The sequence below is a fragment of the Pelophylax lessonae genome (genome assembly GCF_965119305.1).
Source record: "Pelophylax lessonae genome assembly, chromosome: 2".
NCBI classification, from domain to species: Eukaryota; Metazoa; Chordata; class Amphibia; order Anura; family Ranidae; genus Pelophylax; species Pelophylax lessonae.
In genome coordinates, this window is record NC_138769.1 from 383842103 (window position 1) to 383868126 (window position 26024).

General features: G+C 43.4%; 1 protein-coding gene across 1 annotated transcript in view; it reads left to right on the forward strand.

Moving 5' to 3' along the window:
* POR (cytochrome p450 oxidoreductase) overlaps nt 1–26024 on the forward strand; it is a 141708-nt gene that overhangs the window by 79370 nt on the left and 36314 nt on the right. Inside the window, exons 3-4 of the mRNA XM_082244640.1 lie at nt 21832–21880; nt 24983–25111. Coding sequence (XP_082100766.1) covers nt 21832–21880; nt 24983–25111 — 178 coding nt within the window. The remainder of the gene's footprint in view (nt 1–21831; nt 21881–24982; nt 25112–26024) is intronic.

Consider the following 26024-nt stretch of genomic DNA (forward strand, 5'->3'; position numbering starts at 1 on the left):
AATTTTCAGTTTTGTTCACAGTTTGCCTATCTTGTCTCCTTTATATCAAGCCTTTGGATTTTTGAGTTTTATGGGTTTTTTTGTTCCCCATGCTGTTTTTTAAAAACCACAGTGCATTGGAAAAAGCAACCGTTTACACTGGAAAGTTCAAAGATGAATCTCCTTATTTGAAGTCCTAGTTCCATTAGCTCCCTTGCTTATGAGAAATAGTTTTTTCAGTGTCAAACTGGGACTACAGTGCTAACTAAGCATTATAGGCACATCTCATATTTCTGTGTTTGCGGCCAACGTTTTGGAGGAACAGTAGGACAGATCTGTCAAAAAAAAGTGCAAATCATTTGCAGAACTTTCTACAAAATAATTGACTGCTTGAAGCTTACCTTGCGAACTGTGCAACTGTGGCTTATCTTCAGTCTTCTATGGGCTACAAATTACATGAAAATGGCATGATTTGCAGAAATTTTCAGTAAAACTAGCACGACTATAGGAACTGGTCAAGGGCATGTTTTTCTTTGGTTTGCAAGTACATGCTGTTTTAACTTACGTGGTTTAGTGCTATGGTCTATATTGTTTGCAGGCTATGTATTTATTAAAAGCACATTTGTGACCCAACTTACATTGATCAGTTGCATAGGTCCATCTTATCTCTGTAACCATTATAAAAATATGGCCTATGAGTTAGTAAGCAAAAGCATTGCCAGAATTTTTTTCTGAGTAACAATGCACAGATTTCTTGCCCTAAATAACAAAAAAATTTGGATTTCAGCCTTAGGTGGACAAGAGTATTTTTAAACTCCATTTGTATTACTATTATCACTTTATGCTGCAGAACATTTTTCAGCATAAATGAAATGTTAATGGCTTTGGGCCAGTTTCTTGAATAGGCTGCCCTAGGTGCGAGAAACACCCCAAGGTAGCTGTAGAACCTTTTTGGTTGCAGAGCGTCAGGTGTTTTGTCATGGCTCGTTTGTTGCATGTCAAAACGCACATCTGCTACTCGCGCTGGGGTGGGCTATTAATAAATGGCATCGCAAGCTTGACCCGCGATTGCGGCATGTTTCTGAGTTGCGCAGCAAAACGCACATTTTTGTTGCATGTTTAGAAAACCTGCAGGGGTAGATGCAACATGAACCTCCTAACTATATCCTGATTATTTTAGAACAGTTGGGGTTAAAATGGCGGGTAGAGAATTGTGAAGTTTTTTTTGACCAGTTTTTTTTTTTTTTTAACTGAATATATGTTGGGTCTCAAGAGGCCTAAAATGTGGAAGATTTTCCCAATAAAGACAAATGACCAATCACCATTATTGTCTGTGGGGTCTCTGCGCCTAAATTCAGATTGAATGAATGAATGAATGAATGAATCGGAAGCAGGGAGATTTCCTTATACTGCCATATCTTAAGGCACAGCTTTATTTTTGGCAAAGGGAAAATGAGCAGCACAACAGTGACATCACAAAATCTAACTTCAAATTTTATGATACTAGTAGCAGGGGTTGGCAACCCGTTGATTTTGGGCAGATGCTTGGTATATTGCTTCCCTTATAAATCAAAAAAAAATTCTGCGCGAAGTGAAAAATTGTGAAAATATAAATAAGCTGCATACACAGACCTGAAGGACACAGACCAAATACAATATATACCGTATATACTCGAGTATAAGCCGACCCGAATATAAGCCGAGACCCCTACTTTTGCCACAAAAAACTAGGAAAACTTATTGACTCGAGTATAAGCCTAGGGTGGGAAATGCTGCAGCTACTGGACCCAACTGGACCACCACGAGACACAAAACAGGGGCTGCGTGCATGGTACAGGAGATGGCGCAGGTCATAGTACAGGCATTGCACAGGTCATGGTAAGGGCATGGCACAGGTCAGGGCACAGGTGATGGTACAGGCATGGCACAGGTGAAGGTACATGCATGGCACAGGTCATGGTACATGCATGGCACAGGTCATGGTACATGCATGGCACAGGTCATGGTACATGCATGTTACAGGTCACGGTACAGGCATGGCACAGGTCACGGTACAGGCATGTTACAGGTCACGGTACAGGCATGTTACAGGTCACGGTACAGGCATGGCACAGGTCACGGTACAGGCATGGCACAGGTCACGGTACAGGCATGGCACAGGTCACGGTACAGGCATGGCACAGGTCACGGTACAGGCATGGCACAGGTCACGGTACAGGCATGGCACAGGTCACGGTACAGGCATGGCACAGTAGGTATAGGCATGGCACAGTAATTACAGGCATGGCACAGGAGATGCAGTGCTGCGGGCATGGTACAGGAGAATGTCCTGTACCATGCCCGCAGCACTGCATGAGGAAATACAGGGGCTGTGGAGGCATCTCACTTACCTGTCGGTGAGGCGCCGTCTTCGATTTAAAAATCGCGCCGCCATACGTCACCGCAAATGCGCCACCGATGCTCGGGAAAAGCCGAACACGTTCGGCTATTTCCAGGCATGCGGCACATGTGCAGTGACACGTCGGCGCCGAGCGGCGTCATTTTTAAAAAGACACTCCAGTCAGTGACTCGAGTATAAGCCGAGGGGTGCATTTTCAGCATGAAAAAACATGCTGAAAAACTCGGCTTATACTCGAGTATATATGGTAAACCAATAGTGTTGCGCTAGCAAGTGAAAATTATATAAACAAGTGAGTGAAAAACATTTAGGCCCCGTTCACATAGGGGCGACGCTACTTCGCACCGCGACCTCCGAGCGGCCGCCACGGACTTCATAACATTGAAGTCTATGGCGGTCGCCCCAAAGAAGCTCCGGACCCTTTTTCTAAGTCGGAGCGACTTGTGTCGCTCCTATTAGAACGGGCCCGCAGCTTCCCTATGGGAGGCGACCTACGGCGACCTGTGAGGTGACCAGGTCGCCTTACAGGTAGAGCTGCACGATTAATCGTATGAAAATCGCGATCTCGATTCACCCCCCCTGACGATCTAAACCTGACATATGCTCGATTCTTTGCATAGCTGAGGGAGCAGAGAAAACAGCTGTGGAAAACTCCCAGTAACTATAAACAAAATGATTACATTGTATCTTTCCTCCCGCAAACGCCTTTCAGCATTAAGTCTCCCAGTAACTATAAACAAAATGATTACATTGTATCTTTTCCTTCCCTCTGCCAGGGAGAAAGGAAGTTTAACCTCTTAAAGACTAGACCTTTTTCTGACTTGTTGCAGTTTTTTTTGCTAGAAAAGTACTTAGAACCCCCAAACATTTTATATATTTTTTTTTAGCAGAGACCCTACAGAATAAAATGGCGATTGTTGTAATATTTTATGTCACACTGTATTTGCGCAGCAGTCTTTCAAACGCAATTAATAAACTTTTTAATGAATAAAAAAAAAACGTAACAGTAAAGTTATCCCAATTTTTTTTTGTTACACAGAGAATCGTGAGAGAATGGTGATCTTTATTCCAAGCTAAAAAATCGTGATTCTCATTTTGGCCAGAATCGTGCAGCTCTACTTACAGGTCGCCTTAGTGTGAACGGGGACTTAATTGAAATCAATGGTGCAAAGGAATATTGAAATCAAACCTGTGAATTAAAATACAAAATATACCAATGTGTAAAACTGAAATGTCTTATTTGACGAAACATTCTATGACAAAACTAGTCGGGCGGATCCGGATACGTCGTAACCACGCCCCCAACGACGGCCGGAGATTCTGTACTGTTACACGCGGGACGCTGCCATCTGTATTCAAGTGTACCAGAGTATTGTTTCTTGCCTGCTTGTACATTTGGATTAAGTGCAATCTTTAAACAATAAAATTTGTTTTTATATTACGGTATCACGCTATGTGCACCTTTCTTCTCATTGGTTCATCTCCCATGGGTCTTACCCTCTACATGTGAGGATTGACATCTCTACCTGCTCCAGCCTTTTTTTGATCCGTTACTAAAGGTGTAGCCTGTGAAATCATTGTGATTGGTCCCCACAGATTAAATGCCTATGTGGTCTATCTATGAGAGTAGATGACCATATATATCTGGTAAGCAGCCTATTTTACATCTCCTTTGGTCACGGGGTGCCATTCAGCGGAAGCACTTTAGGATTTACCATCACTGCTGGGACTTGTGGTTCCTTTCATCTGGAATTCAACTCTTCCTTTTTCTTTTTTACCCAAAGACTTTTATATTTAGACATTTCAGTTTTACACATTGGTATATATATTTTGTATTTTACTTCACAGGTTTGATTTCAATATTCCTTTTCACCATTGATTTCAATTAGATGTTTTTTCAGTCACTTGATTTATATCATTTTCACTTGCTAGCACAACGCTATTTCTCTATCGCTCATTGACAGACGTAGTCTTCTTGATTCTCAAGAGCTGGGTTATGTTGTCTCCGCAGGAGTAGGACTAGGCAGAATGACAAAACGTTCTGGCTCCACCCTAGGGGCAGTCCCTGAGGGTATATCCTCCCTCTCTCTGCTACAGGGAATCAGTTTTTTTCTGTCTAGTCAGGAGTAAGGACCTAAGCTCCTTGCTGGGATCTTTTGGTCCTGGCAAGACTTTTTTTCTTTAAGAAAAAGACATTTTTTAGGTAGTTTTCTCCAGTGTTTTTTTCCTGTAAGATCTTCAAGCAAAAATGCCGGACTGGGCGACACTTGTGGTCACCCCAGCCGGCCTACGAGCGCGTGCAGACCATGGCATTGCGCTTGGTCGGCCGCGACATATTCAAGTAAGTATGCGGGGCCGGGCGACGGGCTGGATGTTGAAATCCAGTGGTCACCCCGGTTTCTGCCTAAAAGCGCGTGCAGACCAGTGCGCTGAGTCGGCCGCGACGGAGTCCCAGTAAAGGGACTGACTTTGCGAGTTAAAAGTCTCGCTTGGACGCCAGGTACCAGAGAGTCGAGGCGTCCACAAACCCCCACCTCGGTGGAGAGGGTATTGTGAAGAGAGGGTGCCTGTCGGTTCGGTATGGTGAGTAAACGTTCCCTTTTTTCCTCATTATGAGGCAGTATATATTATGGGCCCCTCCATATATGGTCAGTATATATCTGATACTTACAAGTCCCCCTTGTAATACAGCATGTGTTTGTGGGAAGTGGACTTGGTTCAAGAGCTAACACTCTACCCAGCAGACTGTAACATTACAGCAGACATAGGAGGTATAATCCTACCTTATGTGCAGTGTATCTCTGTAGATCCATATGTCACCTCTTAGCAGAGTGCAGGTGGATGTGCTGGGAAGACGATATCGGCGGTCCGCCGCCATTTTGCCGTAGACCGTATACATGTATGTCCTCAGGTCACGCCGGCCGCCATGTTTTTGGAGTCTTATGTCTCTTCTATGGGGGCGGCCATGTTTTGTGAGCCCAGCTTCCTCGTGGAGGGCTGGGAACGCCGGAAGGCGTACACAGGGGGCGGAGCCACGCCTTCTGCCCGGGAAAAAGCAAACAGCTCCTTCCAGTCTGTGTAAGACAGACGCTGGCTGCAGTTTGTTGGAAACTGCACTGCATCGGTTGGTGAGCCTTGGGGGTCCCTCTCTCTCTCTCTGGGATCGAGAAGCAGGTACTCTGAGGGGCGCTATTACGCTAGGGGGAGACACACAAAAAAAAAAAAAAAAAAAAAAGAGAAAAAGTTTTTTTGTTTTTGCTGGCAAAGGTGTCCTGTATTAACATGGACCCTGCCACTCATGTATCTCCTCCGGATCCCCTCGAGGGGTCTGCGGGATCCTCCAGCACCCCATTGACAATTGAATCTTTGTCAGCTATTATGGAAACTTTTGTGTCCCGGGTGGAAGTGGCTTGTCAGGGACAGGGCGCAAGAAAGCGACCCCCGCCTAACCCCTTATTATCTGAAACCTCGGATTCAGACTCTGAGCCTATTTCTGCAGTTGCAGGTACTTCATCTGGTATTGGTGTCTCGGGTCCTGTCTCTTCAGACAGTGAGGAGGATGTTTCGGCATCCGCCATAGCCCGAGAGGAAGCGTTGGTAAACGCACTCATTGTATCTGTTCGAGACTTTAAGGTTACAGGGTATTCCATCAGAAATAGCTGAAACTGAGATCCCTTTTGGGACTAAAAAGCGCATCAAAGTGGCAAAGGTTTTTCCATTGCCCAAATGTTTTGGCAATCCAATCGATGAAGAATGGCGTCTGCCAAAACGCACCTTTAATATTTCTAAACGCATTGACAGGCGTTATCCGTTTGAGGAAACCCTTATTAAGAAATGGACAGAACCACCTGTGGTGGATTCACCCATTGCTAGATTGAATAAAGCCACGGTTATTCCTTTAGAAGACGCTCCGTCTTTTAAAGATCCAGTGGATCGCAAGATAGAAGCTATGTCTCGCACCATGTTTTCCTTGATTGGATCAGCTTTCAGGCCAATAATTGCTATTGGTCTGGTTTCGCAGGCTGTAACTGAATGGACCAAGTGGTTACGCCGGGACTTAGAAGAAGTCCCTCAGGCGGTATCAGATTTGTTGGAACAAATGATACAGGGGTTACAGTTTGTATGTGATGCGGCGTTAGACGCCACTCCATTAATGGCGCGAGCATCAGTCTCAGCAGTGGTTCTCAGGCGTACACTGTGGCTAAAAGGTTGGTTAGCCGACCAAGGTTCCAAAAAAGCATTGGCTAATATCCCCTTTTCAGGGGAGCGTCTATTTGGAGCCAACTTAGATGAGATCATTAAGGATCTCACGGGTGGAAAGAGCACCTTTTTACCGCAAAATTTTAAAGGTAGAGGAACTCGTCAAAGACGAGGGCCTTCTTTTTCTGCTCACAAGAGGTTTTTTCGTCCAGCGGGTGAAAAAACTAAGTCCTCCAAAGCTCCTGCAGGAGGCGTCAGGGGTCGTTGGTCGGGCAAGCAAAAGCCCGCCCCCTCCAGACCTGAAGATAAACCATCCAAAGCCTGAAGGTGCGCCCCCACCCATAACTGGGGTGGGGGGACGTCTTCGCCGGTTCCCGGATCCATGGCTTTCCAGAATCCCGGACAAATGGGTTTGCGAAGTCATAAAGTCAGGGTACAAGATCGAGTTTCGATCTCTCCCACCGGCGCGATTCTTCCCTTCCAATATCCGTCTATCCGCAGATCGTTTAGAAGATCTGCGGAGAGCAGTCACAGATCTACTACAACAAGGAGTGGTAGTCCACGTTCCTTGGACAGAACGGTTTCTAGGGTTTTATTCAAACCTGTTTACAATACCCAGGAAAGAGGGCAAAGTGCGTCCAATTCTGGACTTAAGAGCACTCAATTCTTTCGTCAACATAAGAAGATTCAGAATGGAGTCCATTCGCACGGTAGCAGCCTTCCTGCATCCAGGGGATGTCCTAGAGTCCATAGACATCAAGGACGCCTATCTTCACATTCCCATTTTCGCAGGACATCAGCGTTTTCTACGCTTTTCCGTAGAGGAGAACCACTATCAGTTTGTGGCGTTACCTTTCGGTCTCGCCACGGCTCCGCGGGTCTTCACAAAGGTGTTGGCCCCAATGTTGGCACTTCTGCGCCAAAGAGGTATATCGATTCTAGGTTACCTAGACGATCTTCTGCTTCATGCAGAGTCTCCTCAGACCTTGCTACAAAACATAGAAATTACTATGATTTCTTTACAGGAATTCGGGTGGCTGGTGAACCAGCAAAAGTCATTTCTGGTTCCCACCCAGAGGCTCGAATATCTGGGTCTAATCCTAGACACAGTCAGGACAAGAGTTTTCCTTCCGGTAGGGAAACTCCGAAAGATTCAATCAGCAGTCCAGTTGTTACTGTCCAACAGCTGGTCTTCCCTTCGGACTTGCATGAGGGTTCTGGGGTTGATGGTGGCTTCATTCGAAGCAGTCCCATTTGCCCAGTCCCATACCCGAATTCTTCAGCAAGAGATTCTTCTCAGATGGAATCGGAATCCGGAATCCCTGGACAATCAGATCCGATTGAGCAAACAGACCAGAGAGTCTCTGGTTTGGTGGCTTCGGTCTCCAATGCTCAGCCAGGGAAAGTCATTTCTGCCAATATATTGGACGATAGTGACCACGGATGCCAGTCTATCCGGATAGGGAGGAATTCTCGGTCAGTTATCTGTCCAGGGACTTTGGTCCCCGGAAGAATCCAGATTACCGATAAATGTATTGGAACTGAGAGCGATCAGACTTTGTCTGATTCACTGGACCGAGCAGCTCCAGGGCAGCCCGGTTCGGATCCAGTCGGACAATGCCACGGCCGTGGCTTATGTCAATCATCAGGGGGGCACCAAGAGTGTCCGAGCGGCCAAAGAAGTGGCTTGCATTCTTCGCTGGGCGGAACGATTTGTTCCAGCAATCTCTGCGGTGTTCATTCCGGGGGTGGAGAATTGGCAGGCAGATTATCTCAGCCGTCAGACCCTGGATCAGGGGGAATGGTCCCTCCATCCAGACGTTTTCCACCAGTTGTGCCTACGGTGGGGCACCCTGGATGTGGATCTGTTGGCATCACGATTCAACAGGAAAGTTCAGAGATTCGTGGCTCGCTCCCGCGATCCTCTAGCAGAAACCGCAGACGCACTGATCGCCCCGTGGGGGCAATACCAGCTAATATATGCCTTCCCTCCTCTCGCGTTACTGCCAAGACTTCTTCGCAGGGTAGAGGAGGAAGGAATCCCAGTAATCCTGGTAGCTCCGGACTGGCCTCGTCGAGCTTGGTACGCCGACATGGTCAGACTGGTGGCGGACGCCCCATGGAGACTTCCTCTCAGAGAGGATCTACTGTCTCAGGGACCGATCTTCCATCCTGCTTTACGATCGCTGGCTTTAACGGCCTGGCTATTGAGACCCAGGTGCTGAAGGACAAAGGTTTGTCAGCTTCAGTTATTCCTACTCTAGTTGAAGCAAGGAAAGCGACTTCCAGAAAGATTTATCATCGCACATGGAAGTCCTACATTGCATGGTGTGAACCTTTGGGGTTCCGTCCTCGGTCTTATTCGATTAGTCGAATATTGGCTTTTCTGCAACAAGGGGTTGAGCAGAAACTGGCCTTGAGTACTATCAAGGGTCAGGTCTCAGCATTAGCGATCTTCTTTCAGAAGCCTTTGGCTACTCATTCCTTGGTGCGGAATTTCATCCAGGGGGTGCGACATCTGGCTCCGCCAGTGCACGCGCCGTTACCCCCCTGGGATCTTAATTTAGTGTTGTCGGTTCTTCAGAAACCTCCCTTTGAAGATATTAGGGAGATTCCTCTACCCACGTTGTCCCAGAAGGTGGCCTTCTTGGTGGCTATTACTTCTGCACGCAGGGTGTCAGAACTGGCCGCATTATCTTGTCGTTCACCATATCTGGTGGTTCATAGAGATAAGGTGGTTCTTCGTCCGAATCCATCCTTCCTACCAAAAGTGGTTTCAGAATTTCATCTGAATGAAGAAATTGTATTACCTTCCCTGTGTCCTAAGCCCAGTCATCCTCGGGAATTTGCTTTGCACTCCTTGGATGTGGTCCGGGCGATCAGGGTATACTTGAAAACGACAGACTCGTTTCGCAAGACGGATTCACTTTTTGTGATCCCAGATGGACCCAAAAAGGGGTTGCCTGCATCTGCCGCGACCATTTCCAGATGGATCAGACAGACGGTAGTGCAGGCTTATTCTATTAAGGGTCGGGAGCCCCCGTTCCCTGTTAAGGCGCACTCCACTCGGGCACTTAGTGCGTCATGGGCCTTTCGCCATCAGGCGTCAGTGGTCCAGGTGTGCAAGGCGGCTACCTGGTCGTCGGTGCATACCTTCTCTAAACATTATAAAGTTGATGTAATGGCATCGTCTGATGCCTCATTTGGCCGCAAGGTTTTGCAGGCCGCAATTTGAGGAGACCAGTGGTCTACCTCGAGGGTTTTTTTCCGTTGGAAAATTTTTTCTTTAGCCTCATTCTTTGTTTATAATGAGCCTTTAAAACTTCTAGTTTGGCACCGGTTGGGCCTTCTAGATTGGATTTGATTTTGTCAATCCCACCCCTCATTTGTGGCACTGCTTCTGGATGTCCCAGCTCTTGAGAATCAAGAAGACTACGTCTGTCAATGAGCGATAGAGAAAAATGGATTTTTGTAAGAACTTACCGTAAAATCCTTTTCTCTTAAGCTCATTGACAGACGTAGTACCCGCCCCTCTATCATTGAGTTGGGTTGGGTTAAATTCTCTGTACTGCTTTAAACAGAACTGATTCCCTGTAGCAGAGAGAGGGAGGATATACCCTCAGGGACTGCCCCTAGGGTGGAGCCAGAGCGTTTTGTCATTCTGCCTAGTCCTACTCCTGCGGAGACAACATAACCCAGCTCTTGAGAATCAAGAAGACTACGTCTGTCAATGAGCTTAAGAGAAAAGGATTTTACGGTAAGTTCTTACAAAAATCCATTTTTGTTTTATATATTGCTTTCCAACTGTCCAACAACCTGGACAGGAGCAGAGGCATAATTTACTGAAACTGATCCGCTATAGTTTCCTCCTGCAGCAGCTGAAAGCTGGCTTCTCCTCCTCAGATACAGCTGATTAGCTACAGTAAATGTCATCCCTCCGGTCAGGGTTCCCCTTCCTTCTGTTGCCCAGGTCTCCCTGTGTGCTCCCCTTGTCCCCTCTATTCGTAGCACTGCAGGCTTCCCCTCCTCTCTCGTCGGCTGCTGCGGGGGGATTGTTTCAGTATGGAGAGCCAGGGAAGAGGATGGTTAATATGTAATTTACCGGCCCTTTTCTTTTCTGAAAGAACACATTGAGTGATCAGTACTGACAATCGCTGTGTTCATTCATACCTGGGCCAAAGTCCTTTATACCTGCGGCCAAATATTCAACATTTTCTACATAATTTATATTTTAATAGTTTCATGTATGCTTATTTAAGAAATTTTATTTTTTTGTCACTAGAAATCTTCAATGGGCTCACTTGAATGCTGCAGAGCTTCTGACTTGTAACTTATCCAAGACCTGCAGGTGGTTCCTGACACTCTAGGCTCCTTCCCAGTTATGTGTATGGAAAAAGATCAAATTTTACATCCTGATCTTTAATGTATATAAGGAGGCAGGTTGGTCAAGTTCCATGAATCTGCTGCAGGTCTGTACTATACACTAATCCTTTTTAAGATGGAGTATTCAAGCCAAACGGGGTCAGGCCCTCACCCTATGCGCCATATTGAGCTGCGGTTGCAACGTTTGTGGCAATGCATCGTTTGGCAAGGTACATTGGGTAGCCATTTGGAATGAATGCCATCAGTTGGCACCAGTGCATATAATTGGGCCCCTCGGCAACTTCTTCCCTAAACTATACCTCTTTAAAGTGGAACTTTACTCTCTCAATCAACATTGATTATTTTTAATCATTATGCTGCTAGCATTAGTAAAAAGATTGGAAATATATTATATTTACTTAAGCTTTTTTTTTTTATATATTTTTTTTTTTTTCTTTTTGTACTTCCTGGTTTCCAGGCCCAGACAAATGTCATATATCCCAGGAGTCTTCACGAGGGGATTTTTTTTAAGCTGAGCACAGTCTCATGCCTACCTGAGCTAAGGACAGATGGATTCCAGGAAACAAAAGCTACATGAATCATCTGCCCTTACTCAAGTGGGCCACGACCAGAAATGCTAGTGGGTGTTTTTTTAAAGTTTCCCATCAAAATAAAGCATTGAGACATGGATGGATGAGGGAGCTTGTTGAGAATTTTGAAAAATGAATTGACCACTTAAGGATCACCTGCAAGGTACTGCGGACAGGCGGCCCGTACAGGCAAAGCGACATACTGGTACGTCACTGTCTGTCTATTTCTGGGTTTGTGCTCACGGGGAATCTGTCAGCAGGTCCCGGGCCAATGATTTATGACCAAGACCTGGTGATTGGCTGTGTCCAATAACCGTCTAGAGTCCTGTGTTGACAATAAATACAGGGCTATGTACAGAGGGCAGAGCGATAAGAAACAAGGATCTTTACACATTGTTAGGCACACAGTTAACCCCTTCCCAGTAATTGCCATTAGCACATTGACATTGTATACAGTGGTGTTGTCACTGTATTAATGTCACTAGTCATGTCAGTAGCAGTGCCAGTGTCAGATTGCCCACTGTGCAATCACAGTCCCATTATAAGTTGCTGATTACCACATTTAGTAGAATAAAATAAATGCAAATTTCAGTGTGTATGTGTGTGTATATGTATATATATATATATATATATATATATATATATATATATATATATATATATATATATATATATATATATATATATATATATATATATATATATATATATATCTCTATATATATATATATATATCATAGTTTGTAGACGCTATAACTTTCACACAAGCCAATGGATATACACTTATTGTGATTTTTTTTTTTTTTATTCCCAAAGACATAAGGCATAATACATTTTGTTCAAAAATGTATAAAGAAATACAATTTATTTATTTTTTCAATTGGATAGGTTTTATAACAAAGTAAAAAAAAAAAAGAATATATAAATATATATATATATATATATATATATATATATATATATATATATATATATATATATATATATATATATATATATAATTATTATTTATTTGTTTGTTTCCTTTACAAAATGTTCGTTCTTTGTTCATTTATATCGCAAAAAAAAATAGAAAACTCAGTGGTGATCAAATACCACCAAAAGAAAGCTCTATTTGTGTGAAAAAAAAATTGCATTTAGTTTGGGTACAGCATTTCATGACCACGCAATTACCAGTTAAAGTAGCGCAGTGTTTGATTTGCAAAAAATGGCCTGGTCCTGAAAGGGGTAAACCTTCCGGATCCAAGGTGGTTAAATAGTGTTTTGGTTTTTGGTGCTCAGATGTCTAGTTATGCTTTAGCCCAACTCTGAAACTTAAAGTGATTGTAAATGATCACCTTGTAACACAACCCATTCAGTTTAAAATGGAAATAAAGGGCAAAGCATTTTTGTATAGATATAGAAAAAAATGTATATATTTTTTTTTTTTCTTGTTCAATCTGTTTATTGTATCAAAAATATGAAAACAATGCTCTGTTTCAGGCCGGAAACTCATTTTGCAACATTGGATTTCTCCACCCTCCCCCACGGTGGAGATGTGGGTGCATAACATGGGTGCCACTCTGCGGTGTGAATGTATGATATATCAACATAGAGGAGTACCGCTTAGATATGACAGAATCTGGGGTGGGTGGCTGGCGGTTCTGGCTCCTGCTGATCTGGTCCTTGACCAATTGTTACAGTAATTTTTCTGCTATTGGCCTGTGGGCTTCTTGGGGGGGGGGAGCAAGATGGGCATATTGGTGATATGTTTGATTTGCTACATGCTTTTCAATATGGGACAGTTTTTGTGTGCATACAATGCTTTTGTTGTATGGTTGTACCTCTCTTTGGGAAATGCATAACCTATGTGAAATCTGTAATTTTCATTCTTCAATAAACTGTTTCGCATTTAAAAAAAAAAAAATATGAAAACAATAAACCAATACAAATATACATATAAATCATAAAAGGAGCAAGTATGAAGATCGTTAAGCTTCAGAAAATAGAATTATTCATCAAAACATAACCAATGTAGCGAACCAAAACTGTTATCTTGGTAACGATTAGGATTATATCAGGTTTATATAGAACCCAGTATAGATGAAGAACTTTTGACCTGCGGGTTAAAAATTTATTATGCAGAAAAATGTAGGGAGTGCTAAGGTTGTAGAACACATTTTTGACACATTTTTTATGACATAAATAAGGAGTCAGGAAGAAGAATAGCATGGAGGACAAGAATGCATAGTGGAATTAAGAATCCAGAGAGAAGTTCTGTATTCTCCGTTAAGAACCAGAAGAGGTATGTATAGAACCACAGGCCCAGGTGAGAAACTCAAATGGGTAGCAGAACATAGACCACTAGGTCCAGGTTAGCGAAAACTGTTCTCTATTTGCCTCCTGCGCCAACAGACATTCAAGGTCTGTAAGTCGACTTCCGTGGACCACTCCACTAGAGAAGGTATGTCGGTCGTCTTTCAGTGGCAAAGTATGACCATTCTAGCTGCTGAGAAGGAATGGCAAATGATCACATTCCCTCTGTTCTGAGCTGCATAAGAGCTGGGGGGAGGAGAAGCAGCAGCACACTGTGCTTCCCAGGCGGGGGGGGGGGGGGGGTGGGGGGCGTATGTCAGGACAAGTCTGATAATTGGGGGAGAGCACACTTCCCAGCATAGCTAGAGAACTGACTAGGGTCTCCTGCTTAGTGTGGTAAGGATTTTATAGTAAAGCAGAGGGACTGGTGGGATCACCAGGGATTTCACATAAAGGAGGCAATACAAAGAGTAAAGAATATGTTCCCATACAAGTACATGGCAAAGCAGGCACATATCAGGAATAAGTTGTTTTGGGGGTAAGAAATGCTTTAACAAACAATAAAATTTGCACTTGAAGTATAGTTAAACTGCAAAATGGAACATTTGTAAACGGTTTATCAGTTAGATGTGACTGTGTTCGTTTTAGACTGAGCTTCTACTTTAAAGAAAACGATCTAAGTTTTCATGTACAGTACAGCTCCTAAACCGGCATCTAGAGACCTCCGAGATCTAACACTAACCCGCTCTAGCCCTGTAAAGAAGAAATCAGTATACATACCTTTTTTTTTTTTTTTTTTTTTTTTTAAGCTGATCCGACCTGATCCCACACTGAGCTGTCAGTGGTGGCTTTGCTGTGGAGGCGGGTGCAGAGAACACATCCGACAACGGAAGCCCCGTAGTAACTCTATGGGTAACATCACTCCCCATTCATTTCACAGCCGTTGTCGGCTGTGTCCTCTACAGAGCTTCCGCCGCTGGAGACAGAATTGGGTCGGCCTCAGAAAAGGTGTGTATACTGATTTCTTCTTTACAGGGCTAGATAGGTCAGTGTTAGATCGTGGAGGTCTGTAGGTGCAGGGGTTTTAGTTTTAGGGTGGACTAACACTTAATGCAAAACTTACTGGCAGCCACATTCTAAGACTAATTTATCTAACCGTGTAAAGCAAAAATCAGTATACATACCTTTTCTGCAGCTGGTCCAGTCCCACGCTGAGCTGTTAGCGGCTTCTCTGTGTAGGCATGTGCAGGAGAGGCAGCCGACAATGGAAGCCCCATAGTAACTCTATAGGTGACGTCCCTCCCCCTTCATTTCACAGCCGTTATCGGCCGTGTCCTCTGCAGAGCTTCTGCCGCTGGAGACAGGATTGGATCGCCTTCAAAAAAATGTATGTATACTGATTTCTTCTTTACAGGGCTAGATAAGTCAGTGTTAGATCGTGGAGGTCTATAGATATAACGATTTTAGTTTTGGGGTGGACTAACACTTTTAAGCTAAATTTACTGGCAGCCACATTCTAAGACTAATCTATCTAACCCTGTGAAGCAAAAATCACTATACATACCTTTTTGCAGCTTTTCCAGTCCCACGCTGAGCTGTCAGTGACTTCTCTGTGCAGGAGAGGCAGCCTACAGTGGAAGCCCCATAGTAACTCTATGGGTGACGTCACTTCCCAGACATTTACCAGCCGTTGTCGGCTGTCTCCTGCAAACAGCATTCGCCGCTGAGGCCCAGACCCGAGCAGCTTCAGAAAAAGTATGTACCGTATATACTCGAGTATAAGCCGAGTTTTTCAGCACATTTTTTTGTGCTGAAAACGTCCCCCTCGGCTTATACTCAAGTCAAGAAAAAAAAAAAAATCCCTGGCCCCTCCGACGTGCTTAAGCTTTAAAAATGGCGCCGCCCGGTGCATACATGTCGCGGCGCGTGCCCAATGACGTGTCGGCGCCGGGCGGCGCCATTTTTAAAATGAAGGCGCCTCTGGAACAGGTAAGTGAAACAGCTGCACTACCTGCCATTATGCAGGGCTGCGGGCATACTACAAGGGATGCAGTGCTGCGGGCATGGTCCACCTGTACTGCACTGCATCTCCTGTAGAATGCCCACAACCCCGGATCCTCTTGTACCATGCCAGTGCCCTGCATTCTCCTGTACCATGCCAGTGCCCTGCATTCTCCTGTACCATGCCAGTGCCCTGCATTCTCCTGTACCATGCCAGTGCCCTGCATTCTCCTGTACCATGCCAGTGCCCTGCATTCTCCTGTACCATGCCAGTGCCCTGCATTCTCCTGTACCATGCCAGTGCCCTGCCTTCTCCTGTACCATGCCAGTCACCCTGCATTCTCCTGTACCATGCCCGCCGCCCTGCATTCTCACCCTAGGCTTATACTCGAGTCAGTCATTTTTCCCATCTTTTTGTGGTAAAAGTAGGGGCCTCGGCTTATACTCGACTATATACGGTATAGGTATTTCTGCTTTGCATGGTTAGATAGGTTAGTCTTAGAATGTGGCTGCCAGTAGATTTGGAGATCATTTTAGGCTGAACTTCTACTTGAACTGCAACAGAAAATTCTGTTCAGGCAGTATTGTAGTTTGCACACCTCATCCACATGGCATAGGTAGATTTGGGACTTCTTTATTCCTAAAATTGATTCATTGTCTAGTCCGTAGGCTTGTGACAGCATGCTGAAACAGAAAACAGTAATGGCATCCGCATGGCTGTACTGTGTGAATCCCAAGACTTATTACTTCTCATTCAGTAGATGAAATGAGACACATACTGTATATGTAGCACTTTGTCTGGAGTTCTGCTGTAACTGTAAGCAGTTCCGTCTTGGATAGGCAGCTGTTGTTAATAGAGAATTCCCTACAACTATAATGACTGACATACTAAACTGCACAGCCTAAGAAACCTCTAGTAGGGAAATATGTAAACATTTGGAACGGGCGGAATGTTTTTCCGTTCCTGGTAATAACCCTTTTTAGAACATGTTATAATTGTAACCCAGATGTGTCATACAGTGAGATGGTAAAGGAGTATATGAGTGGGAGGCTAGAAGGGGATCCCGTCTGTGATGCACAGTTTCCTGGGAAACCTGATGGTGGCGGAAGGAAGGGGAGTGTGGGCTTACTTATTCTACACAGATAAAGAGGAAGAAAGGAGGAGGGGAGGAGAGGGAGCTAAGAAGCAGTGGATCTTGGGATCTTTCATTCTCCCTTCCCATTATTTTTTCATTCTTGCCAGATGTGAAGGATTCTTTTGTGTTTTTCTTTTTTTTTTTTTCTTTACTTTTTCCCTTGTGCTGCTAAACGGCTCCTAAGAAGTCTTTTTTCCAGAGGGATGCTTTGTTAAAAAAAAAAAAAAAAAAAATAATAAGCTTTAGGAATTGGTTACCTAAATGACTGCAACAGTGTTAACTGTTTGTAGCAGTCTGATCATCCTCTACACTGCGTATTTGACTATGGCTGGAGAATGAAAAGACATTTGGACCTTCGCTGGGAGTTTGTCTGTGGGGGATTCATAAACTCAGAAGACTCATAAAGTAGCACTGTAAAAAGATGGGATGCTTCAGCTCGGTTCCGCAAGAAAATGTCAAAGTAGTTGGGTGAGTTTGGCAATATGGCATGTCTAGAAGTGCAATCTGTTGTGGTTGGGGCCCATGTGTCTCTGTAGAGTGATTTGTACAGATTGATGTAGCTGAGAAAGTTGGACGGAGCCAGACTTTCCTGGTTTTGTTTCCAGTGCTGTTTGAACTTTCTGCTCGTGAGAACACAAGTTTCATGTTTCCTCTCTCTAGGGGAGTGCAGCTCAGACATGCTCAGTCTATTCGTGCCGTGTCCAAGCGGAATAAATGCTCTCTTTTCTTGGGGTCTCTTTTTTTTTCGGCTTCTGTGGGTCTATATACCTTTTGTAATTCAGTAGTGTGTGTGTGTGTGTGTGTGTGTGTGTGTTTGTTTGGTTTTTTTTTTCTTTTTTCTGTGCTGCAAGACAGCAGTCGGTCTTGAATTGTTTCTTAAATACATTTTTATTAGAAATGGGGTGAAGTAATGCTATGATAATCGCAGTTCCTATCCTTTATGTTAAAGTAGCAATACGATAAACAAGAAGTTAACATGCACTGATGTGCATTGGACCCCATCTCTACATGCTTTCTCCAGATCTGTTCATGTCTGCTTAAAGAGGCTATGAGGAATGTACATACATATGTTGTGATTTGTGTGTTAGGGTGATTGTCGTTGTGTGTTTTTTTTTTTTTTTTTGCGTCTCTTAACATTAAATACACAAGGGTTTCTATAGACTTGATTGTGTACCCTAAGCATTACTTTTTATACGGTAAGACCTGATGTTTTGAGTTTTTTTCTTTTTCTTTTTGTACCAAAATACCTTGCCTTAAACTAGGTTCACGCATATGCATTTTTTTTTTTCAGTGCATTTGCAGAAATGCACTACAGTCTATGCAGTTTCCAGCAATGCATTTTATAAGAAATTTAAATAGAAATGTGCAGGGATTTTTTAACACGCAGCATGGTGTGTTTTTAGCTCCATAGATTTTAATGGAATTGCATCAAAAATGCATCTCTTGGCCGTGCATCTCAAAGAACACAATATTCAGAGATATGGGAAAGGAATATCATCACTGAGACACACACCTACACAGGTTGAACTGGATGGATTGTTGTCTTTATTCAACCTTAACTACTATGTAAAATGTACATGAGCTCTTGGTGTGTTTCCTGCATGACATAAGATACATTCTCCTAGCAACATTTTAAATCCAAAAATGCAAAAAGCATTAAACGCACCAAAAATGCACATAAAAAGAAAAAGCAAAATGTGCTGGGGAAAAAAGCCTCAAAAATGCATCAGATGCATAGATGTGAACCCAGTGTAAGTTGAATCTAAGTAGTTGGAGGGGAAGTTCCCATATGCAAAGGTTATTCTGTATTCTGTTTTTGATTCTATCATTGACATACAGTTTGAACTTGATTAGTATTGTTCATTCTATTTTAGGGGTGGTTCCTTAATGACCTAAAGATCAATAGACAAAACTTTGATTGGACATGCGTATTACCACTTTCAGACCAGGCCTTTTCTGGCACTTTTTGTTTACATGTAACAGTCAGTATTTTTTGCTTGACAATACTTAGAATCCCCAAACCTTATGTTTTTTTAAAGCAAAGGCCCTAGAGAATAAATTGGTGGGTCTTGCAATTTTTTTTAAATAACACGGTATTTGTGCAGCGGTGTTTTTTTAATGCAATTGTTTGGGAAAAAATGAAAGCCAATTATTTGTAAAATATAAATGTTATGCCAAGTAAATGGATACCAAGCATTTCATGCTTTTAAATTGCACATGCCCATGCAAACAATATAAATTTTACTATCCATAGGTGAGGCTTTAAAAGCCTTTACAGGTTCCACTTTAGATTTACACAGGAGGTCTGGTGCTAGAATTACTGACCATGGTCTGATGTTTGCAGTGATACTTCACATGTGAGGGACGATCGCTGTGTGTGTGCGGAACCGACACTTGCATTCGCCTTTTTGAGCACTTTAATTTTTTTATTTTATACATTTGGTGTGTTTTTTTTTTTTTTTTTACACTGTTACTTTAGTTTTTTATATCAATTTTATTGCTGTCACAAGGAATGTAAACATCCTTGAGACCGCAAATAGGCATGTGACGGGATCTCTTTATGAAGAGATCTGGGGTCTAGAAGACCCCAGACCCCTCCTCTGCCCTTAATGGCATTCAAAACACCAAGATCAGTGTTTTCAAATGCTTTTGATTTTTTAAAAATGGAGCCATTCATATCCAGGTAAAGCGGAAATGATGTTGGGTCAACCGTTAACTGCTAGGATTGCTTTTACAAGAGGGTTGACTGCCGGCTCTAAAAAGCAGGTGCAGGCATCATATCGATATAACCATCCGAAGTCCAGTGACGTCACTGGTCCGGAAGTGGTTAAAGTATTTTCTGTTTTCGCTCAAAAATTCTGTGTGTTTTTTTATGTTTTCACTTGGAAACTACATGTACTTTTAGTGCTGGTTCACACTGCCGCTACCACTAAAGTAGCGTCGCTTCCAGCGCGACTTTGACGCGATTTTGACGCGACTTTGGCGCGACTTTGACGCGACTTTGGCGCGACTTAGCGCGACTTAGCGCGACTTTGACGCGACCTAATCGCGAGGCAACTTTTTATTTGGCCAATCACAGAGCTGAAAATTGACAGGTACACTTAGACCCCCCAGACACTAAATACAAAAAAATGACATGCCTGCCTAAAAAAATGCCCGCTAAATGCCTGCAAGAATAAAAGACAGCTGGTAAAACACTACAAAAAATTAAAAGAAAAATGATTTTTTTTAGGGGTTCTGGACATGCTACATAGCTGAAACTTGACAGGGACACTTTTTTGACCCCCCAGACACTAAATCCAGAAAATGACATGCCTGCCTAAAAAAATGCCCGCTAAATGCCTGCAAGAAAAAAAGCCAGCCGCAGAGAAGCCGTATCCCTGAAAATATAGTAAAAATGATGTTTTTTAGGGGTTCTGGACATGCTACAGAGCTGAAAATTGACAGGTACACTTTTTAGACCCCCCAGACACTAAATACAAAAAAATGACATGCCTGCCTAAAAAAATGCCCGCTAAATGCCTGCAAGAATAAAAGACAGCTGGTAAAACACTACAAAAAATTAAAAGAAAAATGATTTTTTTTAGGGGTTCTGGACATGCTACATAGCTGAAACTTGACAGGGACACTTTTTTGACCCCCCAGACACTAAATACAAAAAAATGACATGCCTGCCTAAAAAAATGCCCGCTAAATGCCTGCAAGAATAAGACAGCTGGTAAAACACTACAAAAAATTAAAAGAAAAATGATTTTTTTTAGGGGTTCTGGACATGCTACATAGCTGAAACTTGACAGGGACACTTTTTAGACCCCCCAGACACTAAATACAAAAAAATGACATGCCTGCCTAAAAAAATGCCCGCTAAATGCCTGCAAGAATAAAAGACAGCTGGTAAAACACTACAAAAAATTAAAAGAAAAATGATTTTTTTTTAGGGGTTCTGGACATGCTACAGAGCTGAAACTTGACAGAGACACTTTTTAGACCCCCCAGAAACGAAATCCAAAAAATGACATGCCTGCCTAAAAAAATGACCACTCATGAATGCCAGCAAGAATAAAAGACAGCTGGTAAAGACACTACAAAAAATTAAAAGAAAAATGATTTTTTTTTAGGGGTTCTGGACATGCTACAGAGCTGAAACTTGACAGGGACACTTTTTAGACCCCCCAGAAACGAAATCCAAAAAATGACATGCCTGCCTAAAAAAATGACCGCTAATGCCTGCAAGAAAATTATGCTCTTTTCTTGTTCACTACCATTTTTTAGCAAAGTCGGATGACAAGTCGGATTACAGGTCGCTTCAATTAAGATAAGGAGGCGACTCCCATTGAAGTATATGGGACAGGTCGGATCACTGGTCGCCTGAAAGTAGTACAGGACCCTTTTCTGAAGTCGGAGCGACCTTAATAGCGGCAATTAAGACGGCACTGATTCATTTACATTGGTTTGGTCATGTCAAGCGACCTGGGGCGACCTGGGGCGACACAAGTCGCCTCGTGAGTCGCCCTAGTGTGAATGGGGGCTCAATGTATGTATTTTTAACTAGAACTAAAAAGGATGTTTACTTTATTTTAGTACTCTCCCTGTTATATTGTAGTGGACTTCTTTTCCAGTTGTAGTGGAGGTAGCTGTTTTCATGCAGAAGTGAGGTCCAGTGTGAATTATGAAATTCTCAATGATCTCAAGTGTTGATTCTGCCCCCAATCGCAGTCTCTGGATGTGTATTTACACGCATGCAGCTAATACAGCTTAGCATTCATGTATTTAACAATGTAGTCAAGTCTGCATTTGTGATTTTGTTGTACACCTAAAACTAATTCTTCTTAATGTTCTAATACAAAAATTGTGCTGTTTTTATGTGTAGGACAACCTCTTCCAGGGAGAGCAGCTTTGTGGAAAAGATGAAAAAGACGGTGAGTTCTAATTTTGTTGCTGTGATGGCTGTAGGAATGTATTTTATGCACATTGATGAATTATATTGGAGTGGTCTTTCTCATTTTTACTATGTACACAGAAAGTAAAATATAGTCACTGGAAAGAAGTGGCTTGTTAACTTGTGTAGACTAAATTATGACAGTTACTTAAGCTACCTATCAACACAAAGGCTGGGGTTCACACTTGTGCGATCAGACATCGCATGTGATTTGCACCGCATTGCTGCACAGATCACATCATGATTGTACAATACTAATGGCTGAAATTGCATTGTATTTGCACCAAAATGGTGCAGGACCCTTTTTTTTTGTTCTGCACTTGATTTAAATTGCAAGGCTGTTCGCACCTATGCTATCCGATTCCTGCCACTTTGGCAGTTCGCACTACAACCTGCAAACCGATCTGGGGGTGTCATTAACTTTACATTGACGCCCCATAGCAGTTCGCAGATGTCAGCGTGAACCAGTATGCGATTGAGGTGTGATGCGGGAACTGGCACTGAATTGCAGGGTTTCCCGCATCGCACCAGTGTGGACCAGGACTTAGTCCATGATAAAGTGTACTAAAGTTAAAAGTTTTTTGTCTATGGATACCAGTCAAAATCCTTTCACTTTAAATGAAGACTAAATGTGGCAGTTGAAACTGTGAGGACCAAAATCGCAGACATTATTTTATTTAATGTGTTTTAAGCTTGGACCAATCGAACTATGCAAGTGTCATACCTGGCTGATCCGCATGGAAGCTACTTTTTTTTAAAGCCTGTAGCGTGTGAAACACACTCAAAAGACTTCACCCGGTGCATAAAAAAGTGCACACACACAAATGTGAGGAACACAAAAAGTGCACAGGGTGTGCGAATACAAATGGTCTTCCCTCCGAAGAGGTAGGACCCGAACCTCGATCCCCCGGGGCGCAAGACTCCTGACAGGGATTTAAGGTACTCATGGTCTGTCTGGCCGAAACCAGACTGACCCCGTTCTTCAGGGGGACTGCCGAAACAGCCCCCACCGAGTACTAAGTAGGGCTCCCCCGAAGGGAGACCCCATGAGAGAGGGCGGACTAAGCCAAAAGGCCATATCCACCCCCTCCCAAGACTCAAGGTAGGGCCCGAGGACCCACACCCTACAAGTCGTGCAAGTGAAAAAAAGGTGATAGAAAGTGACAAACTACAAAGAAAAAGCACACACAAACAAAAAGGTGGGGGAGGGGAAGTGGAGAGGTGAATTAGTGCCTAAGTAAAAAACGAAGGCAGGCCTTCCGGCCGGAATAAAAATTCCTCTGGTCGAAGCCAAAAGGCCTTGCCCAAGAGGCAGGTGCTTAAAAAAGTGTGCGTAGGTGCAGTGACCATGGTGCCGAAAAACTCAAGGCGAGCTGCCCCTCACCAGTGAGAATTAAGGCACCCCTGGGCTGCCACCCCAGGGGCACATACACTACGGGCTTTTTCTACCCCGGCCCTAAGGCCAGACCGAGTGTAGCCCTAACCTACCAGGAGGCATCAGAACTTTAGACAGCTTAGGGTGAGCCTGCCTTCAACTGGGGACAAGCCTTTTGCAAGGCCAGATTCAACCCAGGAGGAAAGGCCCTCCCACCGCCATCCGCCGTTCCTTACCAATCACATCCAGGAGCAGTACTAACTGGCCACGGAACCAATCCAGTTTTCTCGCTCCCTTCAAACTGGTAGGGGCGGACCCATTCAAATCAGAGGCAATGGACCCATCCGGCTTTCTCTGGTGTGGCTTACTTCCCAGTCCCCCGGTTGTTCCGGAGCGCCCTGGTTCATTTCGGCCCCCACCGATACTAACCATCAGGTTCCATACCAACTGATAAGAACAGATACTACACTTGATCTTAGCATGGAAGCTACTACAGTGATTGCTGCTGTCTTCTGGTTCCCAGACTTAGCAGCTGCCCTGCTGCTTGGTGAACACAGGAGGAGTTTGCTTCCTCAGCATAGGCGACTTACAGGGAGCACTTTGCATTGTTCTCAGTGAATGCAAAGTGTTTTTTTTATTGGACAAGTTAGTGATGTCACTGCCCTGCCTTTCCACCCCATTCAGTCAAAGAATGCTTTGCATCCATTAGGAAAACCAGTGACTTCCTGATTTCACTACGCAGCAGGGCAGCCCCATGGCAGGGACCCTGGAAGCTAGCAATGATCACTGCGGTAGGTGTTGTCACTTAAAGTGATTTCCACATTGGTCGGAACCACAGTACCCATGCCAAAACAGCCATACCTGAAATTTAACTTTAGGCTCTATTCACATTAGCGCGTCTCCAAAGTTGCACGACTTTCAATATGAGTTTGATTAAACTTTCGGTGCGACTTTGATCTGACTTTACATTCTCTGGACCAAAGTCGCATCAAATGTTGCACCAAAGTAGTTCAGGCACCTTTTCAAAGTCCCTGCAACTTTAAGTCTCCTCAATTTGAATTGGTGCCAATGAAAAGAATGGGCTACAATACAACTTGTCCTATGACTTTAATATCCAAAGTCGCATGACAAGTCACGCAAGTGTGAATGGAAAACATAATTGAACCTTCAGTTTAAATCGGGTAAAATTGTTTTTTTTCCTTCTAAATTGACCACATCCTGAAAAGAGAAAAGGGTTTGCAGCATGCTAGGAGGACATAGGATTTTCTACCTAAGTTTTGAAGAAAATTACCTGGAAGACTTTGCACACCCTTTTTTGTTTTGATGTAATTAGCAAATTTAAACCGAAAGTTCAATTGGACTTTACCTAAATTTAACCTCCAGAACGAATTGCAAACCCAAGGCAAAATGTATACTAAAACTGAATTCATTAGTCTGCCTGTCAGTCAGTTATATGCAAACCCGCAAAAGTTTACATTGTATGGTGCTTCAGTAAGGGCCTGAACAGTGAGAGAGAAGTTATTCCTAAAAGCAATGTCCACCTTTTACAGCAAATGAATAAAGGCACATATGTTTGCACTGCAGGAGAAAAATGTACATTTATTTTTATTTTTTGCATACTAACATGTATTTTAAATTTGCTACTTTTACCAGATTAAGTGTACTTTAAATACTAATAGCACTTTTTTTTTTCTCTTTTGTATGTAGGGAAAAAACATAGTTGTATTTTATGGGTCTCAAACAGGAACAGGAGAGGAATTTGCCAATCGCCTTGCAAAAGATGCTCACCGTTATGGCATGCGTGGTATGTCGGCTGACCCTGAAGAATTTGAAATGGTGAGTGACGTTCCCTTACCCAAGCACTGTCTAGTGTAGTTGTAAGTTAGTCATTACTAATGTATGCATTGTTTCTTGATTAATAGTGCTGAATAGCATTTCTGTCAGTGCCAGCCAATTATTTGGAGAACAAGAGGTCTGTATAGCTAAGGGATTCTGATCTGATCTCAGTCACTTAGCAAGGCTGCTTGATATTTAGAAAGTCGGTCTTAAATGTAGCAAATAAATACTGGTACAGCTAGACTGTTGTGTTGCCCCTAAACTTCTGAGTATGCCTTAATTTGCCCAAAATATATACTTTTGATAAAAGGATAAAAAGCTACAGCACTAGTGCAACACACTGAAGAATGCTAAGAGGAAGATTGGGAGGTGAGAGTTTTTTTATAGACCAGGATAATAAAAAAAAATCCAGTCAGATGGTGGCTGCTCCCCTAAGTGGGGTTCTGTGAACCTAATACACATAGAAAAAGTACATGAAGAAGAGGGTGCCTCCATCCAAATGTAGCAGGAATCCAGGCAAGCCACAGAAAGATGCCACGGGAGACTCAGACTGTCAAAGGAGCTGTCCGATGTCCAGGATACTGTGGTCAAAGGAGCTGTCAGATGTCCAGGATACTGTGGTCAATCAGAATACTGATAAAGGAGGCATGGTGTGGCCTCCAAAACATGTTCTGATTGGCCATAGCATCCTGGACATCTGACAGCTGCTTTGACAGATTGAGTCTCCCACAGCATCTCTCCGTGCCTTGCCTGGATTCCTGCTTTGGGCTCCCAGCACTTTCTCCAGCAGTTCTAGTAGGGACTGAACTTTGGACTGGGGGCTTTACACTGAGCTTGTTTTATGCCTGTCTCCAGTGATGTCTGTGAGTGCAATCATGTTTCATTTGAACCCTTTTATTGAATAAATATTGCT